Source organism: Physcomitrium patens, chromosome 22 (genome assembly GCF_059467195.1).
Source record: "Physcomitrium patens ecotype Gransden chromosome 22, ASM5946719v1, whole genome shotgun sequence".
NCBI lineage: Eukaryota > Viridiplantae > Streptophyta > Bryopsida > Funariales > Funariaceae > Physcomitrium > Physcomitrium patens.
The window spans coordinates 15,099,498-15,123,587 of NC_143431.1; the positions used below are offsets into that span (position 1 = coordinate 15,099,498).

Here is a 24,090-nt window from a genome sequence, read left to right on the forward strand (position 1 = left end):
ACATGTGCAAAGTCTATGTGTCTCAAAGGAACTAGAAATAGAAAAAAAGATGTCTTTGACTTAAGTCAAGCCTAAGAGTTGTAGTAGAATTAAGAAGTTGAAGAAGTATTTACAAATAAAGAACTTGCATAATATTTTAAAGTCACCACAAAACTTGTAGATACGAAAAATTAGAGAAATAAAGTTATTTCAAAATCAAAAAATAAAATATTTTTTTATAAAATATAAATATTCTATAATAAATATTAAATTATAAATATTGAATTTTTAACTTAAATTTTGAATTTGGAATGTATGATATCTATTTAAAATATTTAACTAGATTTTTTAAATTAAAATTTATTTTATTTATAGAAGCATTTAAATAAAAATCTTAAAATATCTTTACTATAACAAGTTTGGTAGAAAATTTTCAATATAACAAAGATTTATACTAATATGATGGAACTTGAAACTTCACTAAATACTTTAATCTTCTATTAGATGACTTGGATCACCTTCTTCTTGACCATTAGGAATGATCCAAACACCCAGTTTATCAAGAAGAACTCCACTTGCTCCAAAAAATCCAATTACTTCTCCACTACTACTTTTGAATTGTTTACCAATAGTCTCATCACCGAAAGGTCCAAAAATTTGGAAATTAGTATGTATAGTAAGTGAGACTACACTAATAAGGCCAACCATGTGGTCTCCTACTCTTACTTCATGTGGGGCTATTGATCCTCTGATTTGTTTGATGTATTCACCAGGTTCAAAGTCAATCTAGAGTTACACAAATAAAATCCATAAAATTCATTAATAATGACTCTTTTTAAAAAAATCTATATAAAAATCAAACAAATAATAATGAATAAATTAAAATAATATATTAATTATATAGCTATATATTATACATTTAAGATAAACATTTTTATTTTCATTTTTGAATTAAAAAAATAATATAAAGATCAATTACCTTGCGGTAGGTGGTTCCAATGATTCCATTAGAATGTCTTTCTATGTGCTCTTGTCCATCAGGTTCAATATATCCCACTTCAAATAATCCAATTCCAGGTGGAGATTGTTGATATTTCAAATTGATCCATTTAATAAAAGAACCCACATGATTAAATAATCCAGTTGTTTTTTTAGGTTCGTCACGTCCCCATGGTCCTTGCTTGATGCCCTACATAAATGCAATCACATGAAAACAATTCTCACTTTCTTAGTAAATAGCACCAAGATCACTATTCTAGTGCATTTCAATGCTATTTGTTTGTTTGTTTTTTAAAGTACAAACCTACCTCGTTCTTTGGGTACATTCTTTGGAAGACATTAAATGTACTAACACGAATACAAACTAAAATTCCGATCAATCTGGTCTCACGTAATACGATCACAAGCAGGCAAGCTCTTTCATGTTTGCGGAACAATGTGAAGCAACATATTCATTTGTTTAACCATGGCTGAATGTTGAACTGTTGGTTGGATTCACCCTGCTTCTATGAGAGTGTGCGTATATACATATACATATATACACATGTATATAAATTGAAAGGTTGGTTTGAATTCCACATCAAAGAACATACTGCTACTCAAAACTAACACAAGTTCTGCATACCTGTGCCCTCTTGGCCTTGAATTTGAGTTCATTTAAAATGTCATCATGTACAACCTTGAGCATTTTGTGATCACCTAAAAGACACAATGCCGATAAGTTTTAGCATAATTAGGATCAAGAAGTCCGAGGTGAGGTGGTTGAAATCCGGTGTCGAGTATGTTGACAGTTCAAAAGAAATCTACTGATTTGAAGATAGCGATGCTATTGACCAACTCACCTTGCAGGAGCAGCCCTTTGATGAACCTCAGCTCTTCACAAATTTCAGCAAAATTTGGCCGGATATGAAAATTTCCAGTCCAACATCTTTGAATCAAACATTGCAACCGTGGAGGATATGCTTCCTTTGAAAGATCTGGTCTCGACTTTAGATTATCGTTCGCCTTCACTTTCTTCTTCAATTCCATATGGCCCATATCTCCAAAAGCTTTCTCCCCAGTTAGAATCTCAGCGCACATAATACCAAAGCTGTAAGCATCAGCTTTCATAGGATTAAGCTTAGCTCTTTTTTCCGTGTTGTCTTTTTCTTTAAAGACCTCTGGTGCCATATACCTTGAAGTACCAGTGTTCCAAGTTTGGTCTGTATATGTCTTACTGGCTTTTTTGGTTTTTGTCAGACCAAAATCAGTAATCTTCACTGAACAAGCTCTCAACAGTTTGCTCAGGGGATCAATTTCAACATTCACAAGAACATTCCCAGGCTTGAGATCACGATGCGCCATATGCATGCTGTGAATGTACCTTACGCCTTCCGCAATTTTGAGCATCAGTACAACTGCTTCAACATGTGAAAGTTTACTGCCGCTATCTTTCCTCTCCTGCAAAAAATCAGATAGATCCATGTCCATCTTTTCCATGATGAGGAAGCACTTGTCCTCTTTTTTAGAATAGAACAAGAGGCGCACAATATGAGGGTGATGCCCCAGCTTCTGTATCGCTGCCATTTCCTGATCAAAGGATGTTGTACTCTCCTGCTCGAAAATCTTGATTGCGAAGGTGCCTCCCAAAAGATTTATTTTTCGAACCTCTCCGCCTGTACCTTTACCAAGTGATTCGCCACGAAGGCGATGTAGTAGATTTCGTGGACTCATGAATAACAAATTGGAGGACGATGTAACCAAGTTCATCCCATTTGAATTCATTGTTGATTGCTCCTCGCCTTGATCTATCATAACTTTCATCTTTTCGAGCAATTGATTTGCAAGTTCTCTTTCTGTCGAGTCGTGCAGCTTCTTAGACATGAAAATGAGACTGTTCTTGACGATCACCTCATTTTCCTTCTTCGCTGTCTCCAGAGTTTCTTCGTCTTCCTTACTCAACTCAGCGTTGTACAACAGTGGTTCAATTCTGACCTTGGAATTTCCGCAGATGTTTTGAAGAACATCCATGTGCCATTTGAGGTCGTATAGAAGTTCTGAAAAGGTCTCTTTCATATCACCTTGCTCAATTGCTGCTATTAGCCATCGTGAACTGGCGATGCGGCCGGACAAAATGACCCTTTTGGCGTCGAGAAGAGTTCGGAGGAGCTCTTGCAGCACTGGAATTGTTTTCCCATCAACATCGAGTGATATTGATTGCTGAACTTTTTCCAAAGTAACTCGTGTCTCTGAAAGTCTATGGATGAGCAGGTCATATAGGTGCATGTTCATGAGATAATTTCTGCTTGATCTTTTAACTGACTTGGCTATCGTTCCCTTGCAGCGGTTTAGCAGATCAATTGCACCTTGCTCGGAAATATCGGGTTTCCACCAGCTAAACAACCAAAGGATGCATAGGTAAGCGATAAAGAGTGCAATTAATGTTGCAACAATACGCTGCAGGAAGAGGGCGAAACTTTCCATCTTAGAATGGCAGAACTTTGGATGATATGAATTAGGGGGGAGGGGGGGGGGGGGGGTGATTGTTTGTGACCTCAGAAACCTTCGTGCACAAAAATTGAGTACACCTCTTTTAATGACGTGGTTCTCTGAAAGAATTAGATTCATAAAAGTGACTTTCAGCTCTGCTGTAATATCCAGATCAAGCTGCAAGCCACAGTTCAGATGCGATAGATGAGTACCCTACAAAGCTGCTAGTGATCTGACCGTTGACTCGGCCGATGCTTTCATATTCTTTCAATTCAGTAACTTATTTCTATGAAAGAATGAGGCAACCTGAATCAGTTAAAGAGCCTTTGCAAATGACTCTTAAGAACGTCGGTATGTACACAACAGAACAAGTTTTGATCACAAAAGGTGTGTCATCGCTATCCAACGACGAACAGTTTCAAAGAAACCTGATGATTGCCTCGAATTTTATAGATTCTATAGACCAAAACCTTCGCAATAAGATGACTTAGAAGCACAAGTTGTCACAAAAACAAATCAAATATCACAATATGCAAACATGAAGTGTAACAGTCGCTGCTAACCTTAAATTAAGCTGGCAAATGGTTATAGTCTTACCCTCAAAGGGTTCAGAGCGAGCCAAATGACTCAGCCTTCGAAGAGGAGTGTCAAGTAACTAGTTACCTTTCCTTACGCTTGGGACCTAATCGACGAATAAGAATTGATAAAAACAAAACCAGCGCAACCCGGCAGTTTGTAGAGACAACGACAAACACCAAACACTACGTCCGGCAGACTAATTAAAGTTCCACCATTTTGCCGTATGGACGTGCCAACTCAAGTCCTTGCAATCTGACTCTCCGACAAGAAGAAAGAGCGCCGAGCCTGTGCCGATAATCCAATGCGTGATCTGACTATCAGTCAGCAACCATTTACCCAGCGGTCATTTCGTTCACCAGACTTACAATATCTCCTGCAGCCGAGCTGCGAGGATGAAGCGAGAGTGCGCAGCGGCCAAGTCACATCTCAGGGCAAGTATACATTTTGATGGAGCATATCACACCGCCAAAGATGCTTCTGTAAACTTAGTGCAGCACTGGCTGGTGTGCTTAAGGCGGATCGCAAGGTAACACATGACTCGCCTGCGCACAGTAATTTTAAAAGCAGCGCTGCAAAAATGAAAAAGCTCTAGCCAGAGGGAGGTGAAGGTGCCCTTTTGGCCACAACTAGCAGCATCGTATTCACTTCATGACAAGCCTCATCCTGCGAGAAACGCCTGCAAGGAAGACGCGGAATATTATTTTAGGGTTGACCAGGAAACAAGAAGTGAATTATGAATGTCTGTACAAAGTCTGCACAATGTCTGTACTGTTATGTGGTGCATAATACAATGTCTGTGTTTTTAGGTGGTTCAAAATGTTTTTCTTACATTGTTGAATAATTATAATGACTATTGATTAGTGTGGTCCTCTGGAATATGCAGTAGGACCATCTCAAAAGGAAGTTTTTTATAAAAATTTAAGATTTGTGTCAAAAAAATGTTCAAAGTAATTATCACAAATAAAAAAAAATCAATTTCTTTGTTTGTCATGATTGTTAGAATCAAGATATGAATTGACAAGTATAGACTCATACCAAAAAAAAAATGTCTCATTTTATGACTTCTTTAATACCATTTTTAAGTGGTAAAATTTCTAAAAAGGAATTTTTCTTCATCAAGCAAGAAACCTTTTAGGACTTTGTATGACTTTCTAAAAGGGATTTCGAGGTGCAAAATCCCCCAGCACTTAGGATCTATATATATATATATATATATATGGTCCAATGTCCTGGTACCACAATTTGAGAATCCAACAGTTTTGATACATTTTGCCTTTCAATGATTTAACAATGTAGGTTTTTTTCTTTGAAAAACAACCGTAAAAGAGATAGGGAATATAACTTACTCAGTTTGCATGCTAAGGGGAGGCTGGGGGGAGCTCTGAGAGTGGGGGCAATTACCACTTGGATACAAACACAGTGGTACAGTTGTGGCTGATATACAGGGAATCAGACTATAGTTGGTGTACTGTGATATTGTACTAATCAGATGTGCAAGAGAGTTATTGGAAAAATCATGACAGTGTTGGTGGTATTGGCGCAGGGCCAGAGGTGGCAGAACAGGTCGTTATGTATCACTGTTGCAAAGTACTACATATCACAATTAATATGTAGAGCCCCTCCATTGGCAAGACTTGGCTAAACTAGCCAGTTTCCAATAAAATCCATCTGAGTAGGAGTCTCACTAATTTAATGTTAAAGTGATGTCAAGTTGGTGAGTGTTGCGGAATGTATGGAGGTTAATTTTAAAAATATACCAATCCAATACTTAGTGTTTTAGAATTGCAGCAATATCAAAACAATGTCAAAATCATCATTTTTATGTCAACTATACATATGCAATTTTGATATTCAATTGAAACAAAAAATATGGTGGTTATATTGACATTGAATGTTTGTTGAATTTAGCTAAAATAAACTCAATCAGCTAATCATTTCAATATGATGCAAACTTTTTATATAAAAATTATAATTCAAATTATATTATGTTATGGTCAATTTAGACAGTAATAAATTAATTAAATGTGTAACTTTATTATTAATTCATTATTTGGTTATATTATTTTATTTATTTATGTGTAGTGATGTATTCAAAATTTTCACATGATTATAAGTTTGATGAGTGAAAATACACTTCTTATTTTTATTCAAAGAATTAGAAGAAGAAAAAAATATATAATTATATCAATTGGATCATTAAAAGCAACTTATATTGAATTCAAAGATAATTTTATAATTTGGATCATTTGATTTCAAAATATTCTATATCATAATGACCAAATATCATATATTTTATCCAATTTAATCTATATTATTATCCAAAAACAATGTGAGTTGTCTTAAAGTTTCCTTCTAAGTTAAATAACTATTTTTATTTAAATTTTTTCTTTGTAAGAAGTATTTTAGTAAATATTATATTGGTAATTTAAAAAAGATGATACTGATGAAGTCTTAGGCACAATTTTTGTTTAATGGCTGAATGATTTGTAAAAGTTTATAATCCACAATACATTTTATAATTTCTTCTGTTATTTGATGTAAAAATTATGATAGTTTGTGCTAAGATTTTTTTATTACTATTATTTAAATATTATGTTCGATTATAACCATGTGTGTTAGTTTTTTTTATTATTATTATACTTAAATATATTAAAAATATTGATGCATTGCAAATCATGTTGGTTGCACCAAATTTTAATAGTAATTTTGTCACAATTTTTTTTTTTTCATATAGAAAATAAAATAAAAAAAAGAGAGAATTCTAAGTTCCAAATCTTAGATTTTTTTGTTAATATTCACATACATAAACTTAATCCAACTATCCAAAAAGAAGATATTTATACAATCATTAAAGAATTTGTTGTCACTTTATGTGTTCAATAATCCTTCCATAAGTTCATTTATCAAAATTATGTAATAATAATTTTTAGTTTATTATTTTTTTATTTTATATATTATAATTTAATAATAAAAAATATAATAAAGTAAACCATTAATATTACATATTACATGATAATATTGTAATATTATCCTTCCTTCTAGATATGAATTCCATGAAGAGCATCTATCATCTTTTATAGATCTTGCAATTCTTCATCTTAGTTTTTATGGATTTTGTCAATAAAAAGCCTCACCTTTTTTTTATTGCATTTACAAGATTTTTTGTTGATTTCCATGTGTGTTTACTAATATTATATCCATTTTTATGATATACCATAGCTAATAAATGAAAGAAAGAAGAACAAATTATATTTTAGTAAATCATATTTAAAAATATTAAAGAAAATTATCTTAGATAAAGATAATAAAACTAAAGGGTACTATTATTTTTTTTTACAAAATAGGCTTCTACTTACTTTGTAGGGCCATAAGTAAAGCAAAACAAAGTAGATTAGAAAATAAAATGATATAAGCATATGTAAGAAGAAGTTAAGAATATATTTCAGCAAAATTTATCTCAAGAAGCCAAGAATTGATATCCAAAGAAGATGAGTTGTCAATCTGGATTAAAATCAGATCCTAAGGCACAAAACTATACATCTATAGTAATTGTGTGGTTCTTTTGAAAATTTGAAAAAGAAATTAGAGAATAGACTTGATAAGATTTTTATAAGCATTAGCTTTTTATGATTTGGATTTGTAATGATTTTGTAAGAGCTTTATAAAGTCAAGGTTAATTTAGATTTTTTGTGAAAAAAAATAAGATTGATATTTTAGACAATTTTGGAAGTATTGTAGTAGATCTACGTATGCAATTCTATAAGTTGGCAAATATAGTTGTGCTTGATGTATATTGTGTCAAGGACATGAATTGAAAGATGGTGCATAAATCAAAAGAAAAAGTGACAAAATAGAAATAAGGAAGTATGTGTATTAAAAAGAAACTGGAATCGCTTATTGCCAAAAGATAAAAAAAAACTTGAGACTCTTGAAACAAGACTAGAAGCAAGAAAAGAGTTGATATGAATAAAGAGGGCTTCAATCTTGTCTCTATATATTCTATCTAGCTAGAGGCTACGTGGCAATGTTCTACAAGACCTCCAATATGTGTTGACTTTGTAGGACACATGCCTTGAATTACAAGATAAGTTTTTCTATATGTTTGCTACATAATTAGCTTGTTCTTTAAGCTATCAATATGTGTGGCACATGGTTAACTTGTTGACTAAGTTTCTAACCTAAAAATCAACAATGGACACCTATAAAGTCAAAGCAGTGTCTATGAAGCTTCTAAAAAGTTTTTTTAGAGGATATTATAGAATTAACTTACTTTTACATACTTCTATCTACTTCCATCTATTTATATAGATAATTACTAGCTTATATGTATATATCTATAACATTAATCCTCCTTCTAGGTACAAGTTCCACAAAGAGTGATTATCATATGTTAAAAAAATCTATGATGCGATGAATTGTATTTGCTATATACTTAGATCTTTGTTCTCTTTGAAGATGGTTGATAGGGCCTCTCAACCATCGATAGTGTCCTATACCAAGGCAGGAAGACCACTTTGTTATATGATCATTGTTGAGGCTTTCATAACTTCTTTCAAATAAATCAATTGGAATACCATCAGGAGTTGTTCCTACCTCTAATAAAATTACCAAATATCGAGAGTCTCTTCCAAGGTCGTGATACCAAATGCGTTGTATCTCACTATATTCAAGGAAAAACATGTCGTTCTTAAGGATCTTCACCTCTATTATCTTGTCTTGAAGGTTCTAATAATTACAATGCTTCGTTTAACAAGTCAGCAAACAAAGGCTCTTTAGTCAAATCCATTGGATGTTGGTTTTCCATCTCTTTAGAATCACAAATACAAAGAAGCTACAAACAAGGATTAAAAGTAGAATGTTATCTTGCCTAGATCTTGTTTCTTTTATAAGAAAGGTCTTCATCTTGATTTTGATGGATGTCATTGATGAAAAGCCTCCACCTTCTTTGCTACATTTATAAGATTCTTTACTAGCTTCCATGTACATTTACTAATATTATATTTGTACCAATGAATAAGATATTTTAACTTATTTTGGTATTGCGTTGAGTCTAAGACTTCTTCCATTTCAAATTCTTCATTATTATCTACTTCTCTAGGAAGAAGTGGTACTTATCTTCTTTTTGGTATGTCTATTGTCTTATATGGTTCAAAAAGAGACATGTAGAATATTGGATGGATTTTTATTGACTCTAGTAGGTATAAATGATATGTAATTAGATTGATTTGTACAAAAATAGGAAATGATCCAAGCCTATCATAGTCCAACTTATCACAAAGACAAGTAGTCTTAATATTACAAAGAAGTAACCATATCTTATCATCCACGTGGAGTTGTAGTTGTTCTTTTTGTTAGACATCTGCATTGATCTTTTATTGTTCTTGAGCTTCTTTTAACTGCACCTTTATTATTGTATGTAGCTTTGACAAATGATTTGTTAAATCTTATGTCATAGAATTATCAACTTTTGAAAAATCAAAAGTATCAAGTTGTGGATGATAACCATAATTGGCAAAAAAAGATATTTATTTTGTAAAAGAATGTATTATGTTATATAAGCAAACTTTGTTAATGGCAAAAGAGTTGTCCAATCATCTTGTTGGTAGTTGATGGTGCACCTAAAATACTGCTCTAAAACTTGATTAACATGCTTTGTTTGTCTATCAATTTGAAAATGGAATGTCAAAGATAATTTTACATCCACTTTTAGAATCTCAAAAAGAGTCCGCCAAAAACTTAATACAAATTGAGTTCCTCTATCGGATATGATATTCTTGGATAATCCATAATAGGGATAGATATTGTCAAGAAAGAGCTTAGCTATTTCTTTACCTGTGATAGATTTTATATATGATACAAAATATGCCATCTTGGTAAACCGATCTACTATCACGAATATAGAGTCATAAGAACCTGAGATTGAAAGATTTGTGATAAAATTAATAGAAACAGAAGACCATGGTTGTTTTAAAAATGGATAATGGTTAAAGAAGTCCATAAGGTTGATGACTGGGAGTTTTTGATCTTGAAAAAATGTTATATGACTAAACAAAGTCTTTTATATCCTTCCACATTTGTGACCACTAAAAATCTATAGTTATAAGGTACAAAGTCTTATTGTATTCAAAATGTCTTACTACTGAAAAGTCATGACGTGCTTAAAGAACATGTAATCCTACTTCTCCTTTTAGAACTTATAATTGATCTTTGAAATAGAGTAGTTTGTTTTTGAATTCAAACTTAGAAGTATCTTGGAACTTACAAGAAGGATTCTTGATATTATGAACAAGAGGATCAGAAGACATACTTCATTGGATTTGTTTTACAAGGGTAGAATCAATAATCAATGTTGATTTCATTACTCGAAGATAAAAATGTTCAAATTTCAAGAAAATTATTTTTTGTTGATCAAAAGATGCATCTCCTTCTTTTGATACAAGATAAGAACGTCTAAAAAGGACATCTGTCAAACCTTGTTTTCTGGGCTGATATATGATCTTGAAATCAAATCTTAATAAAGACATGCTCCAACAGCCTTGGAAACAATTCAAACACATGTTGATATGAAGTACTCGAGATTCTTGTGGTTTGTATATATGGTGATTGGATTGGAAGAACCTTCTATATAATGATGCTATTCTTGAAATGAATCCATGTTTGTAAAAAGCTCTTTGTTGTGGATTTCATAGTTAATCTTGGTTGTTGAAAAGTTATTGGAATGAAAAGCTATTAAGTGAATTTTATCATTTATTTCCATTTGCGATAATACAACATCCAAAGTAAAGTCTGATACATTTATTTCCATAAAAAATACCTTAGAAAAGTCGATTTGATACAAGATTGGTGCAAAAATAAAAATTGACTTTAAATCTCCAAAAGATGCTTCAGCTTCTCTGCTCCATTCAAATTTGTCTTTGCAAGTCAAATGTGTAAGTGAAGCTATAACTCAAGAAAAGTCTTTTATGAAGATCTAATAATAGTTGGCAAAGCCTAAAAAGCATTGGACATCTTTTATTATTTTTGAAATCTTTCAATTTATAATAGTTTGAACTTTCTTAAGTTCCATCACAAGTCCATTATTTGAAATGATGTATCCTAAGAAGTCAACTTGAGTAGTATAGAATACATACTTATCTATCTTGGCATAGAGTCCCATATCTCTTAATTTTTGTAACACATGACAAACATGAAATTCATGTTTATCTATATTCTTAAAATAGATTAAGATGTCATTTAGATAATAGAGAACAAAATCGTCCAAAAATTTTCAAAAAATATCATTTATTAAATATTGAAATGTTATTGATATATTTGTAAGTCCAAAAGGCATGACATTGTATTCAAAATGTCCATACCTAGTTCAAAATATAATCTTCCATTCATCTTTTTTTTTAATACGTACTAGATTTTATGCTCTTTATAGATCTATTTTTGTGTAGATTTTAGCTTGATTCAATTGATCGAGAAATTTGGATATCAAAGATAGAGGGTACCTATTCTTAATGGTGATCTTGTTGAGTCCTCGATAATCAATACATATTTTCATTCATCCATCTTTCTTCTTTACAAATAAGATTGGAGCTCTTGTTGGCAATTTGGAATAGTATATGAAATTCTTGACTAGATTTTCTTTAATATATTCCTTGAATTTAGCCAATTCATTTTAAGATAAACTATAAATTGGTCTAAATGGCGGTTGTGCCCCTTTTTAAAGATCACTTGAGCAATCATAGAGATGATGTTTTGAAAGAATATATGCATTTTTCTTCTCAAATACATCTTTAAACTTTTGATATTGGCTTGAAATGCCACTTAAAGTCCTTGCATCATTACAAATAGGTGTGGCGTAAATGACATAAGGTGATGCTTCTTTTGTAGCATGTAAGAAAGCTTTGACATCTACAAATATAGGTTTTATTGTGCTAAACTTATGACTTTCTATTGGATTAATTTTACTCTTAATTTTATTCTTAGAGAAGTCAACAGTACAAGAAATCCAATCTATATAAGGATTATATTTTTTTAATCACAATAAATCTAAAATAGCTAGATTAGAGAGAGATCTAATTATATTAAAGATTATGCAACTACTATGACCATTTATTGCTACATCTATGAAAATTATTTCATGAATAACATTTCTAAAAGACAACAAATGACCATCTATGACTTCTACTTAAACAAGTTTATTTTTTTAAACTAATGATATTTTATGACTTTTAACAAAATCTACGTCTAAAAAACAAGCTAAGGTTCTTGAATCTATCAAGGTGGAGGCTTTATAATTATTAGATCCTAAATGTACAATTATTATAAAACATAAAGAGGATTTTGAGGAGAGGATATGACCTTTATTAGAAATTATACAAGTTTCCATCTGCACAGTCCCTATTGTAGCTAGAAAAATTTGTTTTCTACGACATAACTTCTTTGATAGCTGTGCTTCTTATTTTGTGGTTTCGTCATTTCTTTGAACAATGTTGAGTAGTAAGTTTTGGTTCTTCATAATATAAGCACAATCCTTCAAAGAGTCTTCTATGCTTTTACTAGTCTTTTATAAGAAATAATGAGGGAGAAGTTCAATTTCTCAATATTAGTTGCAATCAATTCAAAAGCCTTTTTTTTACAATGTGTATAATTTTCTCTTTTCCATATTAGCATGTATGCTTGCAAACTCTTCACTTTCATCTACAATGTCCTAAAGATCCATAGAAGCCAACAAAAGCTCCATTTTTACCTTCTAATTATATAAATTATCACCTCTATACTTCTCAATTGTTCTCAAAGCCTCACCCTCATTTGAAGCCATGTCTTTGGAAGAATTGTATTCTAAAATACCAATAGGAGGAGTTTTAAGGCTCTCAAAATTAATAAGAAGGTATTACTATCTCTAAATCTTAGAATGCCTTTTTCGTAAACAAAATTGTATTTTGTCTTTCAAAATACTTTTTAACTTTACTTCTAAGATTTCTCACAAGTATCAACAATAATATAAACCTCAAAAATCAGATATACCACTCTTAAGCCACTTCTTTGCTCACAAACCACCTCTTAGTTCTATTAGAGGTCTTTCTTTGACACTTTAGGATTCTTTCAGTCTATAAACTACAAAGTTAGTGAATTAAATATCTATTTCAATAAGAGAATACAACCTAATTTTTCTAAATCATCTTTTTTAGGTATAAAATATATTCTACATTTTAATATATATTTAATGAATAAGAAGTACAAATCAAAATTTAATTTTGAAATTTAAGAGATCTCAAAACCTAACATCAATAGAAACAAGATGATCTACTCTTTATACCAACAAATACTTCAAAAAATTCAAAAAATACATATGAATGTGTGTGGGCTTATAATCTATTGAAGAAATAAGAAGTAAGAAGTTTCAACACTTAGCATCAACAAGGTTACTCTCAAAGAAAAGTGTAAAATAAGATAACTTTCACTTCTAGCACTCTTTACATATAAGTGGTAGTACATAGCATCTAACTTACTATCAAGATATCTTTTAGCTTCTACCTACTATGAAGATATTTTTTAATATTTATTATATGTCTTTTCATATTCAAACTAAATCCTAGATTCTTCTTAACCTATCTACTATTTAAAAATCCTAGAAGCCACTCTAGTAACAAGCCTTTAGTCTTTATTGCTTTTTAAATATTAACAACTTACTATGATTAAAATCTATGTCATGGTAAGTAATCAAGGATTTATTAATCTTCAATAATTTCATGCATATAATATCCAATAAATCTCTCCAAAGCATAGCTATGAGTTTTCAATTTATCTTCTTTTAAAATTCTCACATTGGCTTGTATTGCTCTTATTAGTGAACAAGCCTAGAAACTCATTGTTGTCATTATTTTCCAATTATAAAGAACCTAGAAAGTCTTGAACTAAGATTTAAATATAAGAAAAATATTGATAAGACTAAAAATAGTTTCAATCTTTTATATATACTAACTACTTAGAAAATCTAGTAGAAACTTTTTAGAAACCACAAGGCTTGTAATTTAAACACCAAATTGTAGGTTGCTTCAAGTGTAACTTTTTAAATTCATAAGACAAACTTTAGTAGCTACATGGAATTTTCATAAAAGTCTTAATATCTATTACTTATATAAAAACTCCTTCAAAACTTCTTAAAGATGATACTATCTATTTAGCATGTTTCTACCTGCTTCTACTTGCTATTATTTACTTCTATTTACTTAAAAAAAAGATAAGTATCAATTATTTTTATATTCAATTTTCTTCTTCTAATTTTATTGTTAATTTATTTTCATATTTATTACCAAGACTTTGTGATTTTATCTACATCTAAAATAAATCTATCACAACCACTTGCTAAGCCTAAATAATTTGCAATATTTTTAACTAAAATTACTTGATTTAAGCATAAATTATCAAAATTTTATCAAATATCTATAATCTCTTTTAAAAGACCAATTTATTTTTTATATGCCATGTTATGCTTTTCTAGCCATATTTTTTTAAATTAATACTTTACAAAGAAGTATACAATTTTTTAAGGTTTTCTAAAACATAATGCTATTGATCTACATTATATTAAATTACTTATTTGGTCAATTTTTTGTATTTTAAAGGCTATAGATTTAGACCTCATTGAATTAAATATGTGTAATTTTTTATGCAATTTTAATGCAATTTTAATTATTGAAAGAATGGTCCATTTTGTAGTCTCTCTTAACTCTACATTGCATCCAAAGACTGCGGTTTCAAAAGACTAGCGGTTTGTTCAAGCCCCTTTCTTAGTAAAAGACCTTGGGAAAGTCTTTTGGATTCTTTTCAATGGCCTTTGGCTTGTGGAGTTAATCACTCCTTAGCTGAAATATAAATAACACGTCCTATTGAATTAGAGTTCCAATTTAGTTGGATATCAGAACATTGTTCAGACCAAAGATGTATTTAATTGAAAGCACATGTGCTCATTTACCTTCTGTGAGAAACAGTGTGTGGATACTGGATGTTAGAAAAACAGTTGTGAAGCACACCAGTTGCAGTCGAAAATTTGCTATAACCCCGATCAAAGTCGGGATCATACTTTTACTCAAGGCGACAAGTTCTCGGAGTAGGGAAAAATGAGGCGGTCCATGTTTTCATCTGCAAGTGTATTGTACATTGCACTTCGAGCAGCAAATCAATTGGATGAGGATAGGAAGAGACCATGTCAATATTATTTCAGACATTAGAGAGGACCATGGATGCAGCAAAAAGTCTGATTTGTTACAATCTAAACCTAAAAATTTAAACTCAGAACGACGTGCGAACCCCAAATTGTCGGGCGGAGCAACGGGCACTCAGAATACTGGCAGCATCGGGACACACTAGGAACCAATTCATCGCCAGACTGAAGGAGCACATACGAGTTGTCTCCAGTCGTCCCCTGTTCTAGCATCTACCGAGCAGCTCTATCCAGAGCACTAGAAAATAAGGTCAGCTGCTCTTACTTGGCTGAAACATCAAAGTACTTTGCGGTACCGCGGATAGCAGCTAATTTGATTTGTCCCGTTTTCTGCATGCAATATTCAATAGACTCCTCCAAGGCGTGGCTGTGAGTTTTCAGTTTATCCTCTTTTTAAAACTCTCACGTTGGCGTGTATCGCTCCTGTTGGTGAGCAAGCCCAGAGACTTAGCGCCGTCACTACTTTCTTGATTTGATCCTTCGGAATGACATAGCTTCTCTGAAACTCCACTGCCTCCTTGTCGTGGATATATACATACACTACAAGCTTGGTAGACGTTTTATATTTCATCAGGATGGATAGGAATTCAAGGCTCGTAAATGATGAACCTCCTCTAAATTTGAAGAATCCACAAGGGAAGATGACGATCTTCGATGTCTTTGACTGCGTGTCTTGTAACCAGTTCATATGGTTGTCAGTAACTTGCTGAAGTTCGCCGGATGACTCAAGAAGATCCTTGAACCTTTTTGGTGTATTATTACACATGCTATAATATTTATGGTAACGCTGTTAATATCTACACTCCCATCCACATCAATTGACGAAGGTGCTGTTGCATTCCCCTTCATTGAACTTATTTTCCTGAATATCCTAATATGAAATATAATTAAATGTATAATCCAATGAATTGTATTACAGCCAAGAACAAAACTTCTACAAGAATCAACAGAATGGAAAGAATGTAACTAGATCTCACGTAATGTTTAACTGAACAAAATAGTAGCAAAAAAGGTGTGCTGCCCAAGCCAATGCTTTCTACCCCAAGTTGCCTACGCCCGATCGCTCCCTACCTCCATTGCTCATCAGGCAAATTATTTCACGTCGGTTGTGTAATTTGACCTGCACGAAAATGATGTGGAACGACACACTGACCAAAATGAAGAAACTTATCAATGTAAACACCGGTTCGTTGAAAACTTATTATCAATTATAAGTTACTGTAATGTGTTCATGACAGAGCTTTGCCAATTGTGGAGATGCGGAAAGATCATAATTTAAAGTAGAGAATCGAGACAGAGACAAAATGGGTGACAGGTGCGTACGGGTCCTTGGAATGAGCAGAATCAGCATCTGATTCAATCATGATCATGAACATGTGTGCGTGTGTATATACATATATATAAATATGAGTAAATATAGTCAAATAAATAATAACATTACGTTATATTTTAACGGCCAGTTTGCGACCGATCGTTGCAACGTCATGCTGTCGTTGCAGATCCAGTTCCAACGCGCATCTTATTTTTGACTTATGAGGTACCTACTGTGGTGCCAAACAGTGCGAGCCGGCCCCTCTTCCTTGCGGTACACGATATATTCCCGCCAGATCGGCACCAGTTTCCACACCTGTTGGAGCAATTATCGTGACATCTTGGCTACTCCATGGTGGAAGCTCGCAGTTCAGCAATTTTCAGAGGATGAGGTGAGAAGGTTTGAACTTTATACCACCTTTGATGCTCCGGATCCTCACCAGATCGTCAGTTGCACTTGCTCTTGGTGTCCTTGAAGGAGTGTTTTTCTGGTGACCATGAATTGTCCACGTTACCAGTTGCGAAGTTCTGTCAATTCCCTTGGTAATCAGTACACTAGGTGTGGCTCGTCCTGAATTGGTGCACAATTTCAATTTGATGTTAGCTTCTGTGTTAAATCCCAGACGTATGGTATAGACCAACTGCCGAGTTGACTCGTATCACGACCGCAAATATCGCAAGTTTGGATAGCGTGGATCGATAACTCAAGATTTCTCAAACTTGACTAATATTTCAGGTAATAGCGAGCGAATGTATCTACTTCTTTTAGTTATTATAGTTTGTAAATGTTTAAGCTCCTCCAACCTCCAGGCATAGAGTGTAATCTATTCCGCAATAGCGATTGTGAATTTGAGATGTTAAATGCATGCTTTGTCAGCTGCTTAGATGTACTGAACAGTTCTCTTACAAATGTTGTGCAATTTTCATGATGCCATAGTGTGCAACCTGGTTGAACAACCCGGTACAATGCTTTGAGCAGCGTTGTAATCAAAAATTTAACATGTTACTCGGGGATATATTGAGAGATGGTATCGAGGCAAATGTAGACCGGTCTATACTTCAACAGTTGCCAACAAAGTTAATAAAGAGAGTAATCTCAATAATACCATTGTCATCAGGGAAAAATTGTGTGTTAGTGTGATTGTGGACACTGATGTATAGGCTTATTTTCAATCTTCAAGAGTGCATTGGGAGACCACACTACTATGTCATTGATTCATGTGGGTTGGGTAATTCTTGAAGCGTGAAACCACTGAAATACAAAGCCTGCAATGTATTCATCTGACGTATGCGGCATTGAATTGCTTAGTTACTAGTAAAAAACTGACATGTGACCAACTGTATTAGGTTGAAGGCACTTCTGAAGCACCAACACAAACAAATGCGAAAATCCTGAGGCTTTAAGTAGCTGTGAAACAACACCAAATCCGGCTTCTTAAAACGGATCAAGTCGACACAAGAGATCACCATGCCGTGGAAAAAGTTGAGTCGTAATCCAGCCGCTGGAAGTGGTAAAATTGCATGGCCACGAGTTCAGAAACACGTCGAAGTTAAACAAAAGTTCTCAGCTGAAGATGCTCGTCGATTTGCCTTTAAGAATCCAAATATCAACTTTTTTTTAATCTGCCGTCAGAAAGCTGTACAACTCGGGTCCAAGAACTATGATCACAAGGCTGCGGTTTTCTTCACACTTCCAGATGAGATCGTACGGAAATTACTTGATAATCACACTTTCTCCGATCCTGCGATTTTGCATGAAGACTGTGATTTGTACGTGAAGGCAGGAGTGAGTGTTGCTTACTACAATTCCAACGATTCGCGCATGAATCAAACCATCTCCATAGCCAGAGACTACGTCATGAAGGATGGAGGGGCTGCAATTGATGTGGTAATTATCTTCGCCGCCAATCTGATTCATGATCTTGTCGGGCGAAACAGCAAACGGAGCGCAGACAGGCTAAAACTCCTGGACGTTGAAGCAAAGCCTAACCAAACAAAGCCCAGCCATAAGCTTGTCTGCGCTACAGATGCCATCATCAAGGATCTGGCTGACGCACAGAAGCTGCAAAAGAAGGGCATCACAGTGCTGTTGTCCGTATTGAACGATCATGAATCCCATAGTTGGTCCAGCTTCTCGGATCCTGAAGACGCAGGTAACTTTGCAAAACAGTTGAAACACATTGTTGAAAACTACAACTTGGATGGGATTGACATCGATGACGAATGGGCAGAGGAGAATACACCCAAAATCCCCACCTCACTCGCGATGGTCACGGCAATGATGCGCTTTCAAATGCCGGACAAGATCATATCCAAAGCATTGTGGGCAAAGACAAGGGACATAGAATATCTCAACAAAAAACACTCCTATCACGGGAAGGAGAATAAAAAGCATTTCTTGGTAGACAATTTGACCTACGGTTGGGAAATGTCCTACGATATTCCAGATGTGTTCGATATTGAGCGTCTTGAAGCCTATTGTAAGGAGCCCGATGGCATGAAGAAGAAAAGTGTCTGTAAAGGATTCGAAGGGGGGAAGCCATATAAGGACGCCGATCTGCATACGTATTTTGACAAGCTGAAGAAAGAAGGTTACGGAGGGTTCATGGTCTTTAGTTTTGAGAAAGAGTCTGGCCAAGATTTGATGAAAAAGTTGCTCAAGCTGTGGCAAGATGAGGCATAAGTGTGATGTGACCTAGACAACTTTGTGGAGCTAAGGTGAATAAGCAAGTAATGAAGGACTTGTTGAGAAGAAGATCGGCCGAGGGTGACGTAGTGATTAGTGGTGGCAAAGGAGGGGTCAGTACGGCCAAATTGGGGACGACATTTGACGTTTCGGATAGAATGAGTTTGAGGATTTTCAATTGTTGATGCATGCAATATAGATTGTTTGCAGTGTTATAAACTGATGGGTATGTGGATGGATTAGAGTACAGAAATATGTGCATTTATGGTCAGCCATGGTACAAGTACGTTGTACTCCAAAATGTTACAACCCAAACGACGTCTTGCCAATGCTGTGATGAATTAAGACTGAAGGTGATGATGATGGAAATGTTCTCTCAATCTCAACATCAATAGCCAAGAGTAAGCCTTAAAGTTGTTGCGGTGGAGCTGAATTGCAATCACACGTTCTATATCCAGTAGCTGTAGAGTAATCCAAGCGCCAGCTAAATACACAACCAGGTCTCCCTGACCTGTATGATTGGAAACGGTAGTACTTGAGACATCAAATTTGAGTGCTCTCAATTTGAAGATGATGCAGAACTGTGGGGACTCTAAATGGTCTCCAGGTGAAAAGGTATAGAGCAGGTCGTTCATTGACGTTTACTTGGACGGTCCATTTTTAGTGCAATATTGATCCTTATTCCTGAAATCCTAAATTTTGAATCATATATTATTAATCCTAACTCAAAACCTGAATTTTTCAATTTTAGCCATGAACTCAAATATTCTAATTTAATGGGATCACCTTAGGGAGGATGATACTCTATTTTTCATCACATATCAAGTATCTCTGATGAGTCTATTTCTTGGAGATAGAAAATTGTGTCTTATTTCTTATTTAATACAGTAATATGACTTTTTGACAAACAAGTATTCAAATTCAAAGACCTAATGGTTCTTGTAAATTATCATAACTATAAATAATATTACCCACAATCAATTATTCTTCTAACTATCAAAGTTTTATTTCTTTCCTTGAATATCTGAAAAAACTTAGAATACTAATTAATAGAAGTAGGTACTCATTGGTAACAAACAATATTCTACTTAGAACAGATCCTAAACTTTGAATCATTTATCTTTCAACAATCTGATAAATTCAAGCTTGAGATTACTCCAATAATTTTATTGAGCTTCACATTTGAGTTTCATTCAAAAACAAATTATATTAGTTCTAGGCTTGACTTAGATATAATATGCAGTAATTTTTAAATTAATTGTTGATATTTCTAATAAGGCTATGTAAGTTTTAGCTCATCTCATCTTTTTTACATTAATTAAGTGCTTATGTATAGTTCTTTAAAAAAATATCATTTCTAAAAAAGATTTTGGATTCATAAAAGTTGCAAAACTTAGAATAATTTGAAAAATTGTTAATAATATCAAAATAACAAAATAATGATTATAAGTATAAATTACATTAAAAAAATTTATAATAATTACATTGATAATACTTGATTTTATTAAGCATTTGTAATAACATGAATTTAAGATGCAATTAAGAGTCTAGCCTTAATAATTAAATACTAAGTTGTCAGAAAGGAAGGTAAAATAGGCCAAAATAAAGAAGTTAACATTCACAAAAATTAGATATTTATGATGCTAAATATTTGGATAATAAGAAGAAAAAAAAATAGTAGACATTATAAGTATTAAAAAGTAATTATTAATATTAAAAAAATAATATATTATATTACCTAGTCATTTATTATTTTTATAATGTTATTATAATATTTTCAAAGAATTAAATTTTAATTTTTTTTTAAAGATCAATTAATTTTTAGTCTTCTTATTAGTGCTTTTAATATAGACATACTTATTATAATATTTTTTAAGATACACAAATAGAAAATTTTTCTAAATATCTTAGTAATGACGCTAAAATGCTTAAAAGAAACACAAGTTTGTTCTTGTGATGATCGATTCTATTGAGTTGGATGTTGAAATTGGATTGTTGTTCCTTCTCTTCTCTTCTTTTGATTTAAGTGAGATTTTGATTATTTTTGGATGGTTAAAGAAGATATATTTTATTGCAATTATTTACTCTAATTTACTTTCATCTCCAATTATTTATTTATTTATTTATTTATTTTTGTAATACTCTATAACTTTTTAGATTTACCAACCTTTAATTCTTACAATTTTATTACCTAGTTTACTACTTCTTTTAAATTGCACCCTATTACAATTTTGGTCTTGATATTAGAAATTTATATCATATAATATCTATCAATTAATATGTTTATTTTACTTATATTTCATCTACAAAGGCAAGCTTAACTTATCTTCAATTCATGTTATTTAGACCCTTGGTTGTGATAGCAAACAAATTGTTCTCCAATTGCTATCTATATTAACGCTTATTTGGCTTGGTCTTCTTTCAATCTTCTTTCTTACTTTATAGGAGCTTCTCCTTTAGATTTGATAATAACATATCGGGTAGATGCTAAGACACCTTTACAATTTTTAAGAAAAAATATATGTACTTTTTGTTTTTAGAATAGATCACACAAGGCATCCAAATCTCTAGCCTTAATTCTACAATGATAGTATTCTTTTAGGCTCCAATTGCCAAATTGTAATAGAAACCAATTTAGAGTATTAAGGTAGAGACTCTTGTTATAATCTTACAATTTTTTATAATGATGATGCAATTACATAAGAGCACAATGTTGGCTAGATTACCTACTCTTCTTCTAAGGCTTTTATACCTACCATGTTTCTTTGCTCTTATTTTTTCTTTGAAAGCCACTAGTAATTCTACTTCTAATGCAATCCTTAAAACATCTTATATTCATTAGTGGTTACAAGATTCAAACCGAAACCATCAATTCTTTTTGGTAAATGCTTCCTATTACTTAACAAAGCTTCTCACTTTGTGTATCTTTTTTTTTGAAGATCCTTAAAATACACTAAAGACTTAGTGGGATTACTTCCTTGTAGAATAATTCAAGTAGTAGTAGATATTAATTGTATCTACTACTACTTGACTAGCCACTACTTTATCCTTCAATTACTTTAAACAATTTCTATTGGTAAAAGAAGGTGTCTTTTCTCCCTCCTTTGAATTTTTCTCCTTTCAAGCACTATGAATCAATGCCAAATCAGGTTATAACAAGCACAACTTGTAATAAAAAAAATTATAAAAAAAAATTATGTCTTTAAAGATATCAAATTAGAACATTTATTAAGCTATATATATATATATATATATATATATATATATATGTGTATTTTTTAGGATGTTTTTAAAATTTTTCTTTATTTTTAAAATTTTTAGTACTACTTATATTTATATACATATTTATTATCAATAAGAAATAATAAGTTCTAACAACTTAGAAGCTTAGTTGTTTTTATTGTAAACAAGCCATAAACTTATAATATTATTTTAACAAAGATCTTACAAGTCAAAAAAATCTAATCAATAATTTATAATAGATATTAAATTGTATATATATATATATATATATATATATATATATATATATATATATATATATATAGTATTTTTATTATATTTCTTTTTTAGTTATAAAAAAATATAGTGAAATCTTTGTAATATGTGATATTTTATTTAAAGATGCAACCTTTGACTACAAACAATAAAATTACCATGTCACAATTAAGAATATTGTAAAGAATACTAAATAACATATATTCTATATCCAATATGTTGAATAGATATTTTGATAATAAAAAAGTGTTTTAAAAAAAATCAAATATATTACAAAATTCACAATAGTCTATACATTTCAAGCCATGGGATGAAAGAGAAGGTTATTACAATCTAATGTCTATTTTACAACTTTTTTGGATAAGCTACTATAAATGAAGAGATGTTATGGATATTCATAATTATCTAAATAAGAAGTACTAGATAAAAGATAAATGTACATATATTTGATATTCTCTTATGGTGAAGCTTCTTAGAAGCTTTATAGATGCATATTTGACTTTATACATGTTTATAATTGATTGATAGGTTAGAAACTTGGCCAATAAGTTAGTTATATATTACATGCATAAATAACTTGCAATACAAGCTAACAATGTGGCGCATATACAAAAAACTTAACTTGTAAGTTAAGACATGTGTCTCACAAATTCGACACATGTTGGAGGTCATATAGAATGTCACTACATAGCTCTTAGTTAGATAGTATGTATGGAGGCAAGTGTGAAGGCTTCTTCACTCTTATCAATGTCTTTTTAGTCCTTAGTCTTATTTCAAGATTTTCTAATCTTCTTGTCTTTGGCAATAATCATTCTAATTTAATATTATACCACCTTTGAGTAAATTCTTGGTCTTTGTAAATAATACAAGAGTGTATTAGTCTTCTAATTCTTTGAGATTTATGTCCTTTGTAATTTGTCAAGAGTACTGACTTATTGTTCTTATTTTGTTTTAGAAGTGAATGGATTATTCTACTTGTATTTTGAAGTTTGCGGACTACCCACCTTTAAATTAATTTTTAGTTTTCTAATATTGATTTTTTTTCTTAAACAGAGTGGACTACTCTTCTTTATAGGAATTTTTATTTGATATTAGAGATTATGGATTATCTTCCTCTAATTTGACTTTTGAATTTATTTGAGTCACTTTTAGAAGGAAAAATTGTAGATACTACTCATAGTAGAAGTAAGAATAAATTTACAACTATTGTAGATCTTTATAAGCTTATTAAGACTTTTAGGATTAAAATCTCACATATTTCTAATGTGAATTATAGAAGTACATCTATAAAAGAAGTCAATAATGAAGTTGAGACTCTATGCTAAGAAGTTGTGTAATTGAGTGAAGCAAGTAG

General features: G+C 32.1%; 2 protein-coding genes across 4 annotated transcripts; one reads left to right on the forward strand and one right to left on the reverse strand.

The window, feature by feature from the left end:
• Positions 1–323: 323 nt before the first annotated feature.
• LOC149986668 (uncharacterized) lies at positions 324–4,675 on the reverse strand. 2 transcript variants are annotated; one of them, XM_090246256.1, is made up of 5 exons: positions 4,045–4,675; positions 1,821–3,624; positions 1,604–1,677; positions 959–1,168; positions 324–765 (listed from the first exon to the last, which is right to left on the reverse strand). In XM_090246256.1, the coding sequence occupies exons 2-5, from the start codon at positions 3,583–3,585 to the stop codon at positions 469–471; spliced, it is 2,346 nt and encodes a 781-aa protein (XP_090102382.1). In that variant the 5' UTR covers positions 3,586–3,624; positions 4,045–4,675; the 3' UTR covers positions 324–468. The 2 variants fall into 2 exon arrangements, with proteins under 2 accessions (XP_090102382.1, XP_090102381.1); XM_090246255.1 differs by having other exon boundaries at positions 4,011–4,675.
• Positions 4,676–16,752: 12,077 nt separating this feature from the next.
• On the forward strand, positions 16,753–20,002 carry LOC112274924 (uncharacterized). 2 transcript variants are annotated; one of them, XM_024504782.3, is made up of 3 exons: positions 16,753–16,952; positions 17,176–17,288; positions 17,900–20,002. In XM_024504782.3, exon 3 carries the CDS (start codon positions 18,021–18,023, stop codon positions 19,233–19,235), a length of 1,215 nt encoding a protein of 404 aa, XP_024360550.1. In that variant the 5' UTR covers positions 16,753–16,952; positions 17,176–17,288; positions 17,900–18,020; the 3' UTR covers positions 19,236–20,002. The 2 variants fall into 2 exon arrangements, with proteins under 2 accessions (XP_024360550.1, XP_024360549.1); XM_024504781.3 differs by having other exon boundaries at positions 16,753–16,944.
• The last annotated feature ends 4,088 nt before the right edge of the window (positions 20,003–24,090 follow it).

Bases quoted from the DNA above. Each gene is read 5' to 3' on its own strand.
- LOC149986668 (XM_090246256.1), bottom strand. From the start codon at position 3,585: ATGAATCTAATTCTTTCAGAGAACCACGTCATTAAAAGAGGTGTACTC. The intron at 1,678-1,820 runs GTGAGTTGGTCA...TGTGTCTTTTAG, and splicing joins CAAAGGGCTGCTCCTGCAAG to GTGATCACAAAATGCTCAAG. The intron at 1,169-1,603 runs GTATGCAGAACT...GCATTTATGTAG, and splicing joins TCAAGGCCAAGAGGGCACAG to GGCATCAAGCAAGGACCATG.
- LOC112274924 (XM_024504782.3), top strand. From the start codon at position 18,021: ATGCCGTGGAAAAAGTTGAGTCGTAATCCAGCCGCTGGAAGTGGTAAA.